Raw genomic sequence first — 22,128 nt, forward strand, 5'->3', positions numbered from 1 at the left:
ACATCTCATGACTTTCTAATCAAAGAAAGCTTGAACCCCTTGTTTAAAAATATGGGTTTTCTTTGTCCACCTAGGTTAGGGACTGACATTACAAATAAACTGGTTTAAGTGATCAGAAACTGGTTTAAACCTGTAACAGCACAGATGTTCAGTGCACACAAACCAGTTTGAGAATGGCTAAAACCAGTTTGAGATAACCCTGGTTGAATGCAGTATCAGACTTAACTGATTTGGTTCAAACTGGTTTATGCAAGACCCCTTGCTGGTTTAAATTAAACCAGACTCCCCCAGCATCCTGGCATGCTGTCTGGCTGGGCGGGGCTCTCTGCTCCACAGCAGGTCTAGCCCCTCCCCTCTGCTCCCTGGCTGCAGCGTGGGCAGTCTCTTCAGGCATCTGCCTGGCTTCTGCTCTTCCCCCCACCCCCAACTCTCTGCTAAGCAGTCATTCCCCCATCCCTCACACAGTATTAGCTAGCAGATCACATGCTGGCTACCGGGACAAAGGCAGAATCAACAGATAGCTGGTAATGCCCTTCTGTTTTTTTAATGAGGTAATAAACATTTCCTGCTGGGCTGTTCAAGAAGAGGGGGGGTGACCCTCCCTAATTAGCATCCTGTAGGGGCCTGGCCATGCCCATGCCCCCCTCAGCTCAGCTCTGTTCAAGGGAAGGGGGGGCTGCTCTAGTGCCCCCCTCATCTTCTATCCTGAGCCACTGCTGGCATGTGCCTTCATTTTTGAGCTGTCTGTCTGGTTACAAAACTGATTTAGCTTAGCCAGGTTAGACTAATGTGCAAAGACTGAATCAATTCAGGCTCAGGCATTTTGAATGTCTGTCCCTAGCCCTAGGGGATGGTCAGGGAGTTTCCTTGCAGGAGAGAGACAGAGCATGAGATGGCAATTGGATTTGCTATTGTTGAAGAGGGAGAGAAAAATATTTCTGAAACCAGAGAGAGTTTTCTAGAGCACCTGGGAGAATAAAATCTGTGGCAGAACCTAAGGTTGAAGAGACTTAGTAAACACAAAAAGTATCAAAGAGTTAATAAAACACACGCTCATCCTTTTCTTTAAAGAAGATAATTTGATATACCCCAGGCTGAGAAATCATTAAGAAACAACTTAACTGTAACAAAATGCCTTCATATTGTAAAGATGAACAAAGACTTTTTTCTTATAAGTGGGATAAACTTACTTGAATTACAGCTGTATAGTTAGCTGGTGTAAATAGGGGGCCATTATCATTTACATCAGAAATGTCTACGTTGACCGTTACAGAAGATGACAATGGAGGGACTCCGCTGTCTCTTGCTTGAATAACTAATGAATAACCAGACACCTGTGAAAACATTAAATCAGTGTGAAAGGTTTCCTACATTTTAGCTCTGCTACCATTCAACATCCTATGTGCCATATACCGTGTTCCATGGAAAAGATGTTCAGCCTCGTTACTCTCCATGCCTTTTGTATAACATTTCCCCATTTATTGCTAAACTATGTCCCAAACTCTGTTTTATAAGGCTATCAATAATCCTAATGGCTTCAACATATTACAATAACTATTAGATGATGTGTTTTATAGATAATGGCACACTTAAAAACAAACAAACTGTATGCTGCCTTGCATATGATATTCCAAACCAGCTATTACAATTTTAACCAACATGCATGAAGAAAAAATGCTTTCTCATTTCCTTAGTGTGTCAGCTGAAAGTTTGTAGCTGGAACTGAGGTTTTAAAAATGGTTTCCAGGAATTTTTATAAATGATTGTATATGATTATTGATTTAACACAATATTTCTAACATGGCATTTGTGAATACCAAACTAAAGTTCACAGATCAGCAACTTAAAACATACCAGTAAGCACTGTGGATGGCTGTGAGCTCTAGTCTGTTTGTAGCCCATAGTTTAAATAGGTAGCTTGCAACTGAGTAGTATCAGTGCCCTGATGATAGATGGTTTGTGGCTATTTCTATCAAGGATACTCAAAAAATCTATTCTTTTAGTGGCAGCTAGGTAATACGGTTGCAAATTATACATCTAAGCAAGGGCCACAATGGCAGTAGGCCCTCAACCACCATCCTCTCACTAAGCACAGGTCACAGGGTGCCTGCAACAGATTTGATTTAAAACAGCAATACAGCACCTAGAGAAGGACTTTCTTCTCTCCCTCTCTCTTCAGACAGGCTCTGGCTGGTTCTGAGTTGTTGTCTTTTTTTTCCTTTGCCCTGCTGCATATAGCATTTTTGTTTTCTGGTTTTGCTTTTCTTTGCCCTCTCTCTCTCTCACCCTGGAATTTGGATCTTAATCTATGTATTCACCCCTTCAAAATGAACACATTTTCTGTGTCTGAAAGTTTAGTCTGTATGTTTTATTTATATCAGACTGGTTAGGACCCTCACTGGTATCCTACTGTTTGTCTGATATCTTATGCATTCAGAACTGGCCTTGCCACACTCACTGAAGAACATCAGAGGCAATGAATCAAATTCTGTCCTGGTGTTAGCAGGTGCAACTCCATTCACTTGCTAGGACCTGTGATGCTCTTATAAAGTATGTGTATAAGTATTTGCTGCATCTAGATACAGACTGTGGATGATGGTTTGATGGTATGAACTGGCTGAACTTTAAGTCTTATGAATCCCTGTTACTGTGCACTGCCTCATGCTCCTTGTGCTGTGGAGATCTGGGAGCGGTGCCAACATTTCAGTCTGCAAATAATTCTTATCCAGGGAAAGAGAGGAGTAACTGTATCCTAGAAAAGAGCAGTTTTCTCCCAATCATTGTGCAATGGCGCTGGGATTTGGAGAGTGAAAATTCCTCAGACAGAAAAACAAAGAAGTACCAGTGCTGGGTTATAAAATCACAGCACCGAAGGGTGCGTGTCCCCTGCACTCTTAGGGCTACTGTCAAAGAATGTGGCCCCACATACCTGCACCTGCTCACATGCACCACACCTGGATATATAGTGGGGAAGACACTGTACAGGTATCCCCTACTGCATTTATGGGTTTGGTGGGTGCAAGTGGGAGTGGGAGGGTAGACCCATGCCTTTCAGTGGCAGTTTTGGTAGAGCCAGGGAAACATAGCAGACAAACCCTAAGAGATTATTGGGACACGGAACTCAGAGGAGCTCAGAGAAACTAAGGCTAGGTACACACATTCAAAAAGCCTGAGGTGGAATTGATCTAAGTTACTTGTTTTTTCTATAAGCAGTGTAGTTTAGAATGGTAGCAAACAGAAGAACACAATGTTTGTCCTTCCGTGGAAGGTGGGGGACAAATCTCAGACTGGGATCAGCCAATTTAAACCAGTCTACATGTGCAAAACTTCTGTTCTGTTATCGGTATAGACTGGTTTTGTGTGCCAAATTTATGTTCTGTTATGTCTAGACCAGTTTTCAATCACTTATACCAGTAACAATGTAATGTCTGTACCTGGCCTAAGGAAGATAGGGCAAGAGAGAGAAACAAGAGGCAGGCTTTCATGGCAGAGAAGCTATATTTGTAGCTGTGGAAGCTGGTGATGATAAGCCAACTCATCATACAGAGGAGAGAGACATGATGATTTGTAGAAAAAGCCATGTACAGAGACTAAATCCTAGATTTCCCTGTTCTAAGCCCAAAGGATGCTCAATAGGGCTTAAGAAAGTGAGACAGGGAAATGCAATGAGAGAGTGTCTTTGCTTTGTTTAGATCTGTACAGAGCAACTGAGCTGGATCCTTTGCAATACCTGTGAGTCTGTCTGCTTCTAGTATCACATATCTTTGAAGAGGTAAATCCCAAACTCACCATACCCATAAGACTAGAATTCAGGAAGAGAATCCCCATTACGCAAAAAGGAGACGAGGTGGTTCAACAATGCCTTTGAAGCCTATGGCAGCTAGCTATGAAGAGGAAGACACAGAGAGCCTCAATCCAGCAAATCCGCCAGAGAGGCAAGGGAAGAAGGTTTTGCAGTCTCCCATAACCACTAGAAGCTTAGGAACACACGTCTAGCACCTAAACATGGGGATCTGGGAGTGAATGTGTACCTCTGTATTTACTGCACAGCTATTCTAAACACAAACACAAAATTTAAGCAATTTAAGGCTGTTTAGTTAAGAAAACTACAGCAGGAGGCTAAGCTTTTTTGGCAGGAGTACCACAATCTAGCCCACACCCTCCCCAAGTGCCACTCTTATCCTTTTCCCCCCCATGCTTTGCTTTCTGCTCCTTGCCCCATCTACCATTGTACTGCCTGTTCCTTCCCCAGTCTGCTGTGCACCACACATAAAGGCTGCCTGTGCCACTTGTGGCACCCTTGTCACAGGTTGGCCATCCCTGATCTGTAGCATATATACTTTGGTCTATAGATTACAGCAAAGAATGCATGCACAGACATTATCTCCATCGCATCAGTACCTTTAGCAACCTGCAGTGAATCATTCTGCTATGAGGATACTAAATACTGACAATTTAATCCTGCTTTCACCTTAATACGAAGGGATATTTGCCTTTGAATTAAGTAGCTTTGCTGCCAATAGACATCTTTTCCATTTGAGCCTATATTCATTTTTTTATAATCCTGATTTAGCACTCTAGTGCCACTGGCATTGTTTGGAGACACTGGGTAGGGATATCTTTGCATACTGCAAAATTCCTGAAGTCATGTAACTTTCTCCAATATTCTCAGGGTAAAAAACGGTAAATATAGTTTTTTCAAAAGCTGTTAACTGGTAACAAAAGCAAGGTGATAATAAGTTGTCCTGGGTGAATGGATGTATCAGGATAAACAGAACAGTGACATCAATCTAATATAGCACCTGTACTGTTGAACAGGTTCACAACAATCTTCCTAATGAAATTTTTCACACGGTATCACCTTATGGTAGCGGTCTTGGCTCCATGCTTGGTACCATGTTTAAGAGCATATTATAATCAAAGTTGCATGCATAACAGTTTGTACATGGGAGAAGGGGTGGCAGCTCATTAACAGGCTACAGCTGCCTTTGTTGCCACATGTGAAATCTACACAGGTTTATCACACCTCCAGGTTTTGCCAGACTTGATCTCATTTCCTACGACAGTAGCGGATATGAGTGCTTCAACAAAGGCTCACTCAAAAATATGATGAAGAGGAGGAAGAAGTTGAGTAATATTAAAAATAGGTAATAGATTATTTTATGGTAACAAGTATAGACTGTGAAAATGACCAGCCTGTAATAATATGGAAAGCCAAAACCAGAGATGAAGTCAATATCCATCTACAATTTAAAGTGAGATAAGAAAGAAGCTCAGTGCATGTTTGCTTACCCTCTCTCTGTCCAATTTCTTTTTAACCTTCACAAGTCCCAAAACTGGATCAACTGAAAATTCATTATCTCTATCACCATTCACTATGGAGAAATGAATCTGGCCATTGGAAGGACTGTCCACATCTTCTGCTATCAACTTTTTGGAGAGAAGAATAAAATTAGCTAAGTAAACAAGGAATGATTTCTAGTTTAAACATCCAAAGGAATAACTTCATATTCTGTCAAGTTAGTACGTTTAAATTACATGTGTGGGTTGGTATATATGTTTTCTTATACTAAATCATGAATCTGGGATGCTAAACTATTTAGATGCGGCAAAACTGCATGCATATTATACATATTGTAGGTAATCATACTGCTAAACACAATCATTTAATTTATTTATGCCACATTTTAGAGAAAAATATTTTTGAAAATGCTTTAAATATTTTTGGAGCTGTAGCCTGGGGCTTTCAAAGGAACCTGCAGGAGTTGAGTAATTTACTATAGAAGCAGGGTGCCTACCCCCCTAAAAGCCTTTGAAAATCCCAGCCTTAAAATTAATTTAATGCTACTAGTTCAAATAAACCTTTGCTTATAAAGCCAGAAGTTATGTTGTAAAAAAAGTCTTGCAATGCTGAGGTGTGATAGCTTGCATGCCAGAATCGCTAGATAGAAATACTATTTACTTCCCTGAAAGGCCTTGAATTTTGCCTCTCCAATTTGAGATAACATCTGTTTCTAGCTCTGCTGAATCATGAGATATCAGATGTTAAAGCCTGTCTTTGGTTCAAGACAAAATATTATCTGAAATTGAGTGAAATATTTAGAAGAAAAAGGAAATTATTTTGTGTAGTAAGCTTTTTTGAAAGTTGTTTAGTGGTTTGAAAGGTAAAAAGTAGTTCAGGCAGAGAGAAACTACTGGATATAATGCATGTGAAGAGGTGAAAGGTGAAATAGCTGTTTTAGTTGACAGTTGTATACAGATATGTGTGTATACACCGCCCCCCCCCAACACACAGAGTTTATAGTTTAGAGTTATAATAGTTTGTCAACGGTTGACAGAAATGCAAGAAAATATCATAAGCCCCTCTTTTGACTATATTTCTGAAACCATATGCTGTATACTCACCATAATCACAGAATCACCAACTGCTGCATCCTCACTGATGACTGCACTGTACAGCACCTGACTAAATTTTGGAGCATTGTCATTAACATCTGTTACATTTATGTTCACTGTAGTAACAGCACTGAGGGCTGGAGTACCTCCATCTTTTGCTTCCACCACAAGGTAGAAATCTTTACATGTTTCATAGTCCAGTGCTTCGATTACAGAAATGGCTCCTTTGAAGCAAAAGAGGAAATGTTAACAGATTTAAAAAGTGATAAACTATTAGCAGTCATTGCCACTAAGTTTGGCTATTGCACATAATGCAATACATTATAGATTCATAGACTGTAGAGTCGGAAGGGATCCAATGGATCATTGTGTCCGACCCCCTGTCCCTGACAGGAAAGAGGACGGTTGGTCTCCTTGTAAAGCTGTTATTCTCCCTGTAAAGTTTAATTAATTGATATCAAGCTGCTCTAAAATACTGACTCTCATGGCAGGACCTTCATATGATTCAGAACTATGAATGGGCTCTCATAACAGCAGATTGATAGCAGTGCTTTATGTAGGTAAACTGAGGCACTGCAGTTCAATGACCTGCCTGGACTTGCATAGACAGTGGCACAGCTGCAAATAAAACCCACAAATAGTGATTTATAGTTCTGCATTTTGAACACAACAGACACTCCATCCAAAACGTTCACATCTACGTGACAAGGTAAGTTCCTAAATCTATCTGCCTGAAGATCTGATTTGTCCAAACAACCAGACGCCTACAACCTAAACTGAAATATGTGGGAGCTCTAGGATTGTGAAGGGACTTGAAAACCTGGTTATTTTAATCAGGTGTCCACATACTAATTTAACATAAGCCAACTGGTATAAAAATGGTTCATGTGCATCAAGGCGCTTTTTCTAAAGCTCATTAAATCTAGTACCTCCAATGTGAGGTACTAAAGAAATGTGCATTAGACTGCCTTAATGCACAGTAATGAATGCACATGGTTTTTAAGTGACGCTTAATGCATAATAGCCTTTTTTATTGCACATTAGTATAATTACACAATTTTTTATATGATGCTTTAATGTGCAGTAAAATAGGCTATTGAGCATTAAAGTGCACATGTAGACGCACCCACTTTCTCCGTGTCCAATGACTGAGTAAGCTTTTTATCTTATCACATTCACATAAGAAGACAACTCTTAGGAGAGAATTGAACTTGAAGTGCACATTCTCTATTTGTTTCCCTAAGCCCTTCCAAAACCATTAACTAGAGTTGTGTTTTGTGGCCATAGAGTGGGCACTGAGTATGGAGAAGGCATTGAAGAAGTGCCCACATCTTGTCAGCATGATTTGCTTCAAGTAGAAGCCCCAAGGAGGAGCAGGGGAAAAGCCTGTCATGGCCAGTAGGAAGCTCCCACTGATAAACAGGGATCCAGGCTTTCCGTTCCTTGTGGAAAAAAAGTGGATTTTCCCCCTTTGCAAACAGTTCTCTGCAGGCTGGCAGAGTTTCAGCCTTCAAAAACTGCTTGTAAGAGGGAGGGAAACCCTAAGCCCTGTCTGCAGGGGATGGGCATAGGGGTAGGACCTGAGAATCTGAGTCAGCCAGGGCCAGCTTAAACTCACTTTCCTTCCTGCAGACTTTAGGGTAACTAGGGCCCTGGGGATGGGGGGGCCACTAGAAGCGCCCTCTGGAAGGATTGGGGGGGCTCTGTGGGTGAGGCTCATGCTGCCAGGGGGACCAGGGCCTGCAGGGAGAGGTGGCGGGGTAGGAGTGGGGCAGGGGTGTGTGGGTGGCAATCACATGGTCCTATGCCATGAGCCAAGGCCAGGGCATGTGTGAGCTGCCTCATCCCACTGTGGCTCATCCCAGTTGGGCTCAGGCTGGGGCTGGGGCCGCTGCCCAGCTGAAGCAGCAATGGCAGCAGCTCAGTGTGGGAGGGAGGGAGGGAATGCATGATGCCCCCTAGGCCAGGCACCCTTGGGGCAGGACTAGGGATTGGGGCTGAGGGTGCTGCCAGATGGGGTGGTACCTGGGGCCAGGGTGCTGAGGGCGAGCATCGCCCTTCTGCTGTGCTAGTGGCTGCTACCCCACTGCTCACTGCACCACAACCCACTGGTCTGTGTCTGTGGCAGCTGCTGGCAGCTCTGCTGGAGCAAGTGGCTGGGGGCGCACTGGGTGACAGGGCACAAAGAGGGGAGAGGAGGAGAGATGCAGCCTGGCTAGCCTCCGTGCTGCCTTGCCTGGCCTGGGGCCTTGCCTGCCGCTGTGGGGGGAGAAGGGGTAGCTCTTGGTCCTGGGAACCACCCAGGAGGGTTGTGATGGGCCGGGAGCAGGGGGGGGAGATGGACGTGGCAACAGGGTCTATGCACGTGTGTGTGTGATGGTCAGTGCAGGGGGGAGGTGTGTAAGAGAGAGAAAGAGAGAGAGAGATGGGGGGGAACTCTGGGTAGAAGTGGCCCGGAGCCCCCTAGCCTGCTAAAGCAGCCTGTGAAGGGGAGGCAGACCTGGAAGAGAAGGGGCTTGCCCAGCCAGAGGTTGGGGGTGGGGTGTGTGGGTTGGGAGTGAGGGTCAATGGCATGAGGAGGGGCAGGACACCAGCATGTAAGTGCTGCTCTGTGCCACAAAGCACCTGTGGGAACAGCCGCAGCTGGACCCACGCTTTGGTGAGTGAGGGGGGCAGGGAGAGCTCAGTTTTCTATGATAAAAACATCCAAAATCAAACATCAAAATATAGAATCTATTTTATTTTAGTGTTTGGGGCACTGGTAGGCTTCCAAATTATTTAAAAATTGTAAATATATCAATAAAACGTTGTGTTCATCTGATATCTATATAGAGAGAGACCTTTCATTTTAATTGCAGAAAAACACCAATGTTGGGGTTCTTAATCAGAGAATTTTGGATTCTTAAACAGAAAACTAGGGTCCCTGCTGATAAATGATGTGAGAGGTCTGTTTTTTCAAGCTCTGTTGACGGATATACATCGGGACATGGGTGTCTGGAATCTCAGCTTCTGCTTCTAAACTGATGATAATTAAGCTGTCACACATTAATGAATAATAAATGTTTTCTTTTTCCTATGTGATCAAGCTTCATTACTTGCTTTTATTGATTTATTGCCTGGATTTCATTGTCAAAGGCAAACTTAAGTATCTCCATTTCCCTAGGTGTTTACATTTAAATCCTGCTACTATTAACAGGAGATAGCAGAAGTTAAAACACACATTAAAAGTATTGTTTTAAAAAGCCCTGTGGCTGCAGGCAATTAATTTGTTGCACAGAAAAACATAATGAAATAACACATTTTTCAAGGTATTTCTTAGCTATTGGCTACATGTCTAGTAGCTCCTAAACAACTGTTGCCTTCAGCTTTCAACATGTAGATCAATCACATCTGAGACTTTGGTTGCAAGTTCTTTGTGTATCTGGGAGGGTGATGAGATCCTGACTGTGAGAGGTATAAGAGATGACATCTGACTCGTGCCACTGGATTAAAAGCCCAATTAGGAGAAAGAATACATTCCTAGAAGGACACTGAAACAGCAGCAGCTGTTTGGACAAAAAAAATTAGGTCATCTCAGCATTTCTTGAAAAATACCAAACAATCCATTTATTAAAACTCGTCAATCATAGAATATTAGGATTGGAAGGGACCTCAGGAGGTCACATCTAGTCCAAACCCCTACCCAAAGTAAGGCCATTCCCAAATAGATCATGCCAGCCAAGGCTTTGTCAGCCCAGGTCTTAAAAACCTCCAAGAATAGAGGTTCCACAACTGCTCTGGGTGACCAGTTCCAGTGCTTTACTATCTTTCTAGTGAGAAAGTTTTTCCTTGCTGCAACTTGAGACCATTAGTCCTTGTTCTTCCGTCTGTCACCACTGAAAGAACTCTAACTCCATCCTCTTTGGAACTACCCTTCAGGTAGCCGAAGGCTGCTTTTAAATCGCCCCTTAGTTTTCTCTTCTCCAAACTAAATAAGACCAGTTCCCTCAGCCTCTCCTCAGAAGTCATGTGTTCCAGACCCCTAACCATTTTTGTTGTTCTCCACTGAACTTTCTCCATTTTGCCTACATCTCTTCTGCAGCGGGGAGGCCCAAAACCCAAACACAGTACTCCAGATGTGGTCCCACCAGTGCCAGCTAGAGGGGAATAAACACTTCCTTTGATCTGCTGGCAATGCTCCTACTAATGCAGTAAGCAATTAGCCTTCTTCATTGCAAAGGAACATTTTTGGTTCATATTTAGCTTATTGTTCACTGTAACCCCCAGGCCCTTTTCTGCAGTTGGTCTGAAGTCTGTACTGGTGCATGGGATTGTTCCCTCCTAATTGCAGGACTTTGCACTTGTCCTTGTTGAACCTCATGATATTCCTTTTGGCCCAATCCTCCAATATGTCTAGGTCCGTCCGAATCCTAGTCCTACCCACTAGCATTTCTACTATTCCCCCCAGCTTGGTGTCACCTATCAACTTATTGAGGGTGCACTCCATCCTATCTTCCAGGTCATGAAGACACTGAACAAAACCAGTCCCAAGACTGACCCCTGGGGCACTGCACTTAATACCAGTTGCCAACAAGACATTGATTACTATCCTTTGAGCCCAACAGTGGCGATGCTTGCAAGAATGTTGTGGGAGACAGTATCAAAAGCCTTGCTTAAAGTCAAAGTATATCATGACCATTGTTTTCCCCGCATCCACAAAGCCAGTCATCTCATCAGAGAAAGCAATCAGGTTGGTCAGGCATGTCTTGCCCTTGGTGAATCCATGCAGACTGTTCCTAATCACCTTCTTTTCCTCCATGTGCTTAGAAATGGACACTTTCAGGACCTGCTCCATGATTTTTCTAGGGACTGAGGTGAGGCTAACTGGTCTGTACTTCCCTGGATCCTCCTTCTTCCCTTTCTTAAAGATGGGCACTATATTTGTTCTTTTCCAATCATCTGGGACCTCCCCAAACTGCCACGAGTTTTCACAGATGATAGCCAGCAGTTCTGCATTCATACCAGTCAACACCCTCAGCACCCTCTGATTCATTGCATCCAGCCCCATGGACTTGTACATGTCCAGCTTTTCTTAATGGTCCCTAACCTGTTCTTTCACCACTGAGGGCTGCTCACCTTCTTCCCAAAATACTCTGTCTGGTGCAGTAGTCTAACCTTGTCTGTGAAGACCAAGGTAAAAAAAGCACTTCAGACTTTTCCTCATCATTTGTCATTAGGATGCCTCCCCCATTCAATAAGGGACCCACATTTCCTTCACTTTCCTCTTGTTGCTAACACATTTGTAGAAACCCTTATTATCCTTCATGTCCCCTGGTAGCTGCAACTCCAATTGTGCTTTGGCCTTCCTGACTTCATCCCTGCATGCTTGAGCAATATTCATTTTTATACTCCTCCCAAATTGTTTGTTCAAGCTTCCACTTCTTGTAAGCTTCCTGGTTGCCTGTCATGTTTGCTATTGTTCCTGCACATCAGGATGGTTTGCTTCTGTGTCCTCAGTAAGGTATCTTTAAAATACAAACAGGTCTCCTGGACTCCTTTCCCCCTCAGCCTGGCCTCCCAGGGTATCCTGCCCATCAGTTCCCTTACTCTACTCAATTCAATAGGCTAGTAATGAAGTGAGGTACTTTTGACTTGAGTGAGAGTGGCTAAAGAGCTGTCTGTGGGACTCATTTAGTTCTACATATTTCCCTGACATGCTGACTTCATATTCCTCTTCTTAGGCATGATTTTACAAACCTGTCTTTGAGTTGATCCTGAACTTCCCTTTCTCATTCCCAGATCTGATGAGGTAGGCAATTTCAGCGTTTGTACCAATGTCTTTGCTTGTTGCAAAAACAGCAAGGATTTCAGTGCTAAGAGTGGTATCTTCAGGAACTGAAACAAGATAGTCTCTTCTTTCAAACACAGGAGGGTTGTCATTAATATCCAGCACTGTAATGGTGACTGTAGCCAGTGATGACAAGGTCAACATAATGCTCTGGTCTGATGCCTTTACACTGATGTTATAAGAGGACTGCAGCTCTCTATCAAGTGGTTGCTCCAAAATAATGATCCCTGATGACCTGTCTACAGAGAAGTAACCACCTGCGGAGTCTGCTAGGGAATAGACAACTTTTCTGTTCACACCTGAAAGAGAAGCAAAGGTAAAATTAAGAAAAGAAATATTTTATAACAAACCAGCTATTCTCACAGCATGCATTTATCTCATACTCTGTGGGGTGAGTGCATGGAGGACACAGCTGAAGCAGCAGCAGAATATTCCCTCTGCCAAAAACCCCTGATGAACAGTCTGTGTAATCCTCTCCTTGACTCTAGGTCTGCTGGTTCAAAACCATTAGGAACCAAGTCCAGAAGTGTGACTTATATGACCCAGTCCAGAGGCGTTTACAACAGAAACAGACAAGACAGAATAATGAAACTGCCATGCTTCAGAACATGCCACCAGACGTAGGAAGGGATTGTGTTAAGTATGGTTTAAAACAGGGCTAGGGATTCTTATCCCATTACCTGGATTAGCTTTTGTGACCCCTTTGTTCCTATGAGCTCTTGCTTATTTGCCTTTCCCAGCACTGCCCCCATCTCCCTTCCTGTCCTTTGTATTTAAAACACTTTCTCCATTTTATACACTGTTTTGTCCATGTCCTTTCACAGCATATGATGAAGTGAGCTCCAGCCCATGAAAACTTATGCAACATAAATATCTCTAATTTATAAGGTGCAAATCTTTTCGTGCTTGTGCACTACTAACCTGGCCTTGATTCTAATGCTCATGTGGCATGAAAGTTGAAAATATGTTGAGGAAAAAACCTTGTCACTATAGTTTAAATCTGTCAGATTGGAGAGACATCAGACACTACCAGCAGGACCTTAGACATCTTAGAAAGGAAAGGCTTTCATTAAAAAAAAATCTAGGTCGAGATCAGTAATGGAATTGTACAGAGGTGTCTTTTATTTTTTAAATCCTGCTTGCAGCTCCTGATAGAAAAAGCCTATCCAACCAGCTGTTGAATATGTAGATTGATATGCTAACGTTGTCTGCAATAATGAGGCCTGAAGGGAGGGTACTATATGGCTGCTTGCTCTTCCTGCACGACAGTGGGATAGCTGTTTGAAATCTAATTAAAAGTGAATGCTGAAACAACTCCATACAAGTTCCCTGGTTGCTGGTTTATTTTATGCTTTGGTTCTGGAACCTGCAATCAGAGATTATTACTAAACATAAAGATCAACTAAGTTGGAGATTCCCCATTCTTAACATCTCTCACTTGAGTATTTGTTGCCCTTATTGTCTGAGAAGAGACATTACAAGCCTGACATTAATCAGACACACAGGAGCTACTGAACCCTTCTAGGCATATTTTGTAATTTAAAATTTGTGACAGCATTATTCTGCTGTACAGCATCAGAAAAGCATTGTAAAATTGACTGATCAAAAGCCACACAAATCACATTTGTTTTCTACTTGACAAAGTAGGTCTACAGCATTCACACCAGGGGGAGCTGAGGGACTCCTTTCTCTAACTGTGCTCACATGAAAGCAATAGCAAGAACAAGTAACAGACCAGATTTAAATTGCATTAGGAATTATTAACTGGCTTTTTAGGGAATAAGGATTTTAAATGGTGCTTGATATCCATGGCTATGTTTCAAACATTCAACTGCCATTAAAAAATAAATAAATGTTCACATGCCAATATTATAACCTAGTATTATTCTTTGCCAGCAGGACCTATATATCCTGAGACTGCAGCCTCCGTATGCTAGAAACTGTAGAAACACACAGTTGGAGTGAGTCTTTGCACCCTTTAAACAGACAGCAGCAGTATTATTCCCCAACCCCTAAATGAGGTACAAAGCCGTCTGAAAACAGATAGACCCAGATCTCCAAAAGAACGTAAATACCGCAGTGCTGAGCATCGAAACACCTCACTCCTCAGTGCCCTCCTGCTGACTGGAATCCTGAGCCCTGACTTAGATGCCTCGGTCTTCCCACAAATGCACTGAGATGGCCGGGTGCCTGAGTAGGAGATCTTTCTAAATCAGCTGAGTAGGGAAGCCCCTAGTCGAGCCAAGAAGGAATCACAGAGGAAAAGGACAGAGACTGGGGATGCCAATGAGGAACTTGGGAAAGACGCTGCATTCTCTGGAGACTTTGACTCGGGAGGTGCCTTCTGCTGGGAATCTTTACTGTGAATCTTCTCCTAGAATTCAGTACTTAAGGCTCATTTGCAAAAAGCCAGAGACAGACTCATTACAGTAGAGCACCTGACTTCATAGCGAGAGCACTCACCTGAAAGTCATGGGAATCTGGGTTGCAACCCTTCCGTGTTTAATTCAGAGCACTGAGTAGAGCCCACATCTCAGCACAAAGGTATTTGTTATTCTGGAACGGGGTTTCTCCAAGGGTGCTGACAGACATGCAGCTCCCCCTGTAACTCATGGTGCTTCACAGGAAGCACCATGAGTTACAGAGACCCCCCAAACCCAACGGACATTCCCTGTCGAGTCCAGGGGGTTGGGGATTGAGCTCCAGTTTGGAGTGGTTGAATGTCCAGAGCCTCTCTCCCCTAGCTCCACCACCCTACCCCAGATCCGGCGCTGTCCTCAGGATGGGAGGGGGGAAAAGGGAGGGGAGGGAGCTCCAGCTAGGGTTTGCCCAGCCTACGCCAGAGGGTAGGTGGGTGGATTAGAGCCCTCCTGAACTGGGAGACACCACTCCACCCTTCCTACCCTCCAGTGTAGGCTGGGCAAACCCCAGACTGAGTTCCCTCCCGCTCCCACTCTGAAGACAGCACCAGGGGTAGGCGTGGCTGCATCAGCCCACCCTGCTCCCAGCAGGGACTGACAGAAGTTAACGAAGATGCTCTACTTTGGAGCACCTTCATCTGAACCCTTGTGTAAATAGAGTTCAGACTGTTGCGCAATTGGGAACATTAAAAGTGCTCTGCAACCATGCATTTCTGTCAGCAGGAGATGGCTGTAGAGTGCTTCAGGGGGCTGATTGTGCAACAAAATGTTACTTCTATCAGTGCCCCAAGTCTGCCACTGAAGCTGCTCCATTTGATATGAATGTCTACATACTCATCGAATCAGGGACTTTAACCATATAGCGTTACCATATTTCCAGTTTCTAAAAAGAGGAAACCTGTTTGGGACAGAAGGGAGAGGAGGAGAAGAGGGAATATATGATTGTGGGAGTAGTAATATGCCCATGCCCTGCCCCAGCCCCTCACTCTCAACCCCACACCACTGTCCCTGCTGATACCCCTCACTCCGGACCCACAGCCCACTGGCTATGCCTGTGCTCTGCACTCCCAATCCACATTCCCCTGCCCCCCCGGTGCCCGTCACTCCTGACCCAGAGCCCCCCCCAGTTCTGCTAGTGCCCCTCACTCTGGACCTGCAGCCCCCTGCCCGCCCAGCCCTGCTGCCCATGCAGCTCCCTGCCCTGCTGCAGCCCCAGCGCCAGGTGGCACCACACACACACACACACACACACTCCTGCACAGACTTATCTGCCTGCAGTTGCCAGGGCTGCATGCAGACTACATGATGCCTCTCCCTTAGCCCCAAGCAGCTCCCCAGCAAGCTAGGAAGTGCTGGGAAAAAGTGCACTGCAAATGCAGTTTGCTGTCTGGAAATGGCCAGATATTTGCTGATATTTAAAAAAAACACCCAGATTGAAATGGGAGGACCCCAAAAGTAGACTTGTCTGGGAAAACCCAGACGTATGGTAACCCTACGAGATATGTCCCATGTCTCAGGTGAGCGCTACTGCTCTGGACTACAGTGCCAGTCTCTCTTGCTGACTGAAAGGCATCATCTGAGCATACTATACCTGGCACAATATAAATTCTTGAGGCAAGAATTGCTTTTTTTCACTCTTTGTACACAGCTTAGTGCAGGGGGGCTGATTTAAGACTGTGCCTCTATCATGCTGTGACATGGTATACAAATACTAGAAAAATGATTAGCGATAATTAGATGAATGCAAAGAACAATTCCTCCGTACACTGAAGGGTGAACACCATGAGATCACCCTGTACACCCGCTATTTCAGATGATAGAAAATAAGGACAGAAGATGAATGGAAAACAAACTGGCATCATGAAAAAGAAAGCGAAGTAGATTTGCACTTTACAGACTAACTTGATGTCAGGCTAGCACAGCTAACTGATTATGAACAACGCTAGTAGGGGAGAAGTTTTGTTCAGTGTTACTTCATAGCAGGAGGAAGTACAGACAGAAAGCCTGTGTAAAGCACCAAGCTGAGTGTAATATGCTTAGATATTAATTTTGATATGATGAAAGTCCCCAGTGTTCTGGGAGCTCTCACAATAATTAAACTATAATTACTGACAATAAAACAGCAACAGGTTTCTGTTCCATTTATCTTCGTGTACCACACTCAACATTGTAGTACAGGAGCACCTTCCAGGACTGCATTAAGCAAAGAGATATAACATCTACCCTGTGCTGTTTTTTCTCTTGGCCTCTCCCCACAAGGGGAAGTGTGTGCAGTGGAAGGCCTTTTGGTAGGGTTTTATTTTAAATATGCCTGTTGCTATGTATTTATGTCACAGAAACCAAGGTCGAAAAACATGCCTTGTACTTTATGTAGAAGGAGGAGGAAGCACATTCTGCAGCCTCAGACCAGTCTCTAGGAAAGCTGTCTCCTACACAGACAAGATTGATCTTGATTCTATAGAGCTTCACTGAGCCAGATTGCTGTCTGACAAATAATACTGGCCCGTGTCTTTGTACCAGCCCTCCCAGCAGCCTCATGCCCAGATTCAACAAGATTGAAACCTTAATAATCCTTGGATTAGAAAAGCAGCTGACCAGTATCAGCCTGAAATTTCCCATAAGAAAAGAACTGAAGTGATTGAAAATGCAACTCTATCCATGCTTTCTATGCACTGTATGAAAGTTACTGATGAAAAATCAGAAAGAATCATTATGGGCACACTAAGAAGAGACCGACAGCAAATTCTGCTATTGTTTCTGACCAGCTCTGAAGGCAAATGGACCAAGGTTATGGAAAATTGAATGTTTCAGGTATTTCAGGAGTCACTTTCTCCATAGCCTGTTAAACAATCTTTCCCAAAAATAAAAGATTCAGTCCAAGCTAACATCTGTAAAGATTATCAATGCCAAGGTAGTTCTTGGCAGACAAGGTTATTTGAGTAAATGTGATATCTTTTATTAGACAAACCAAATAGCTGGAAACACTGTTCTTTGCAAGCTTTTGGGCATGGGTGCCTGCACCTGAAAGCTTGCACACAACATTTTTTTTCAACTATTCAGTTGGTCTAATAAAAGACATCACATTTACTTGAATAACCTTTTCTTCCTATGTCCTTAGACCAACCCAGCTACAACCAACACCCTTGAAAGGTAGTTCTTGAGCAGAGATCTCATGGCACGCTCTGTCTCAGTACTACCAGAGAAAGCCAGCTTACTGGCACCTAACCAGGAGCGCACAGAGGCAGTTATGTTTTCTGAGATAGCGAGTACAGAGTAGACAGGCATGTCTCACTGCTGTGCATCCTTGGGCAGTACACAGGCATTGCAGACATGTCTTCAGTATAGCTACCTGCAGGTTGTGTGTGTGAAGAGCAATGCCTTTTGGTGGGGTTTTATTTTAACCGTGCCTGTTGCTAAGTATTTATATTAGAGAAACCAAAGTAAAAAAACAAACAAACACACCCTGTGTTTCTTTGTCCTGGCACTCTGTTTTCACAAAATGAGGAACTGATGATATCTTCTGCAACAAACTTAAACATGCCTAATGAACGTGGGTCCTAATCATGAGCTGTGGCTAAAAACACCTCTAGGAATCTTAGAACCTTAGCAAGATTTCTTCAAGTTAACAACAATCTCCTGATGTAGAAATGTGTTAATTGCCACCAAGACGTGGTGCATGAAGCAACTTTCGGAGCAAGTGTATATGCAGTGAACAATAAATTCTCAAGTTTGTAATTTGCGTGAACTAAATAGACCCATTTTCTCTTGCTGCTCCATCAACCGTTGCTTTTTAAGTGTTGATGACATGATTAGTAAGTTATACACAGCATTTATCAATAAAACTAGCCATAGCCATTCATCCCAGATGCATACCATGGGAAAAGAGGGAAACGGCTAGAGCTAAATAAATATAAAAAGAGATGCTGATGTGGAGAATGCAAAGAAAGCTCCCTTATCAAGAAAGATTTTCTGAGGAACAGGGGAAAAATCCAAGAAATGAAAATCTTGTTAATTCATAGACGCTCTAGATTGCTCTGCTGTGTCAAATAATCTTGCCCTCCCAGGATTTCTCTATACTGTGGTGGCAGCATACCGCAGCAGTGACACCTCAAGCAGGCCCTGCTTGCATGCTGAAAACTTGGAAACATGGCTGGGAGGCATCTCTCCTTCCTAGGGCACTGTTGAGACCACAGATTCTGGTGTACGTCAGACAGAACTGGGAAATCTACTTCTATTTTGTGATAGGATCCTGAAGGACTGCTGAGTGTGCACATAGGACTAGGATCAGATGAAGCAGCCATTCCATGGGAAGAAAGACTGCCAGCCACACTTTAACTGTTAAGAGACAGCAGGAGACTGGTGGATATGGTCCCCTATTGGTTCCAAGCCTAGACATACAAAAAGAATGAAAGGAACCTCTACCACCCATCCACTTGCAGCCCTTCTTCCTCATACCCTCCATAGATCCAGATTTTGGGGCTTCATCTTGTGAGGAGAACATATTTAAGGAGAAGCTTCTGGACAAACAGAAAAAAAAAATCAAGGAGAAAGTTTCACAAGGTGCAGAAAAGGTTGTTTTCATCTAGCTCCCTGTTATGAGGAAGGAAACTAACTGGATGAGAGGCAGAGAGAAGGGTAGAAGTTATCCCAGCTGAGATCTGGAACATGCTTAATAACCTCCAGTTTGTCATCTGCCTGAGAAAATCCTGAAGAATCCCATCAGTCGTCCCTGGTGGCAGACAAGCTGGGAATTGAGTAAGCACTGGAATCAGAAGGAAGCTTTTCAATGAAAAACCAGTCACCCATCCTCAAAGATCACTCTTCCCTCTGCTTGTGAGGATAATAATACTTCCCTGCTACTGGCCCACAGCTGTTCTAAAGATTAATGCTTACACATTGCTATCTACCCACCTAGCTAAACTATTCATGCTACTGAAGTGACTATCGCCATAGTATATCAACTACTTGAATAAGTGGTACAAATAGTATTTTTTAAAAAATCTAAAAGGATTGCCCTTGATTTTTTAAATAAATGAGCATATCAATAGAGCTTAGACTTGGACTTTCTATTAGCATGTGATAGAATATTGCCCTTTGCTACGTACATACAAGCCAGGTCTCTGGAGTGGAGACACTGCATAAGACATGGCCTTTTGGTACAAATGCCATCCCTCAGCCATTATCCTTTTCTTTTATACACGACTTAAGCAGAAGCACCTACTAAATGCTGCTCATATAGTCTGTGTCACCGTGTATTAGAATAACAACAAGCAAATAAAATGTTCCTCGATAAAACAAGGGTGAAATTCACCCCTGGTGTAACTGTACCGAAGTCAAAGGTGTAGCTACCAGAATAAATGAGAAATCACAATAATCAAATCTTTCCTTGAACTAGTTTCATAGTAGCTAGGGTCAGGAGGGACCTGAACAGATCATCTAGCCTGACCCCCTGACACAGGCAGGAGTGAATGCCAGGTTCACAAGACCCCAGACAGGTGACCATCCAACCTCTTCTTGAATTTGCCCAAGGTAGGGGCAAGAACCACCTCCCTGGGAAGTTGGTTCTAGATTTTGCCACCCTAACTGTAAAATATTGCCTTCTGATCTCTAACCTAAACCTATTCTCCAGCAGGTTATTACCACTGTTCCTCGTCACCCCAGGTGGTGCTGGGGAGAATAGGGCTCTTCCTATTTGCTGTTGATCTCCCCTGATGAGTTTGTAGGCAGCCACCAGGTCCCCCCTCAGCCTCCTCTTGCTGAGGCTGGACAGGTTCAGGTCCCTCAGTCTCTCCTTGTAGGGGCTGTCCTGCTGCCCCCTCACCAAGTGGGTGGCCCTCCTCTGAACTCTCTCCAGGCTGGCCACATCCCTTTTAAAGTGCAGCGCCCGGTACTGGACGCAGTACTCCGATTGAGGCCTGACCAATGTTGAATAGAGGGGATTATCACCTCTCTGGACCGGCCTGAGATGCACCTTTGGATGCATGACAAGGAAGGTATGGCTGGCCTTGGTGGCTGCGCTCTGGCATTGGCGGCTCATGTTCATCTTGGAGTCAATAATGACTCCAAGATCCCTTTCTGCCTCTGTGCTTTCAAGGAGGGAACTCCCCAGCCTGTATGTATGTTGTGGATTCCTTCTCCCAAGGTGCAGCACCCTGCATTTATCTACATTGAACCCCATCCTGGGAGTAGGGGGGAGGTGCGTGCACTCTCAGTGGGCTTCAGGTACCTCTACACCAATGCTCATGGTATGGGGAGCAAGCAGGAGGAACTGTACTTCCCAACTGCGAGTAAGAACCCAGACTTAGTAGGGCTCACAGAAACCTGGGGGGGCCCTACCTACAACTGAGTGGTGGGCATTCGGGAATACACCCTATACAGCTGTTTTTCTGGACACAATATCTATCTGAAACTGCTTTTCTGTAACTAACAATGCTTGCTGATTACATCACATGGCCATTTTCCTTTAAAATATGAAAGTCTTATGACATGTTTCTCATCTCTGTTTCGATCTATCTAATTAATTGATATGTTTTCCCAACAAAAGTTAATCTACTCCACTTTAAACTTATTTTAGGGAAATAATTCTAAACATTGTGGCCTTTCTTCTTTCAAGCAAGATAAAAATGAAAAAAAGAAAGTCTTGAAATGTTTTCCTGACAATGGGAAAAAAGTCATGTGATCTGTACAGCTTGACTAAAGGTCGTGACAACCATTAAAATACCTAAACAAACCAAGGGTGCCCAACACAGAGACACAGAATAGAACATGATGCCAGAAGGAGAACTGTGAAATTAACTATTACTTGTCAAGTTACCAGTTATTTGTAAGAAGTGTATCTAATTACAGTGCTTCCTCCTGCACCTCTGTTCTTCATGGTATAATTATTAATGTTGGCTTGTACCTATGGCCTTCCCAAATGATGCAAACATTAACCAGAACACCAATTACATAAGTCAAAAGGTCAGAGCTTTATTGACAGAGAACAAGACAGAAAAGGGCAAATATCAGACAGATTCTTACACTACTCCACTCCATCATTATGGTTAAAAAATATAAAACCACACTACAGAACTTACCAGAAGGGAGCTTGCTCAACTGAGGAAGAACACACAATTCCATCGAGGGGGAGATTTCAAATGCTTTCTGTCGGTAAATCAGCCTAGTCCCTTTTACTCTTCTACCACCAAAAATATCCTTTGACTAACTGCCTCTCTGCTGCAAGTGAAGAGGCCAACCACTGTCCTCAGTGAAAGCACAAAGCACTCGTGTTAGGATTTTATCCCAAAGAACACCTCGCCACAATACAAACGTGCTCTTTTTTCCTCCTACACAGTGCTCTGATTGAGCTGTTACTCCTGCTTTTGAACTGGCTGCATCTAGGACACATCCCTATCTTTGCTGTTTCCTTATTGGCTTGGTGGCTTCTTGCTTCATGTATTGGCTGTTTGGGATATTATTTTAAGACGTCTAAGATACACTGTATGG

At 43.6% G+C, this 22,128-nt stretch overlaps 1 protein-coding gene across 5 annotated transcripts in view; it reads right to left on the reverse strand.

The window, feature by feature from the left end:
- FAT3 (FAT atypical cadherin 3) overlaps positions 1-22,128 on the reverse strand; it is a 661,489-nt gene that overhangs the window by 75,668 nt on the left and 563,693 nt on the right. For all 5 annotated transcript variants that reach the window (XM_090030588.1, XM_090030587.1, XM_090030584.1 and 2 more), the window contains exons 14-17: positions 12,133-12,522; positions 6,406-6,620; positions 5,293-5,430; positions 1,191-1,334 (exon numbers count right to left, since the gene is read on the reverse strand). In XM_090030588.1, coding sequence (XP_089886714.1) covers positions 1,191-1,334; positions 5,293-5,430; positions 6,406-6,620; positions 12,133-12,522 — 887 coding nt within the window. The remainder of the gene's footprint in view (positions 1-1,190; positions 1,335-5,292; positions 5,431-6,405; positions 6,621-12,132; positions 12,523-22,128) is intronic.

Source organism: Crocodylus siamensis, chromosome 1 (genome assembly GCF_052110815.1).
Source record: "Crocodylus siamensis isolate JL-2025a chromosome 1, ASM5211081v1, whole genome shotgun sequence".
In the NCBI taxonomy this organism is placed as follows: domain Eukaryota; kingdom Metazoa; phylum Chordata; order Crocodylia; family Crocodylidae; genus Crocodylus; species Crocodylus siamensis.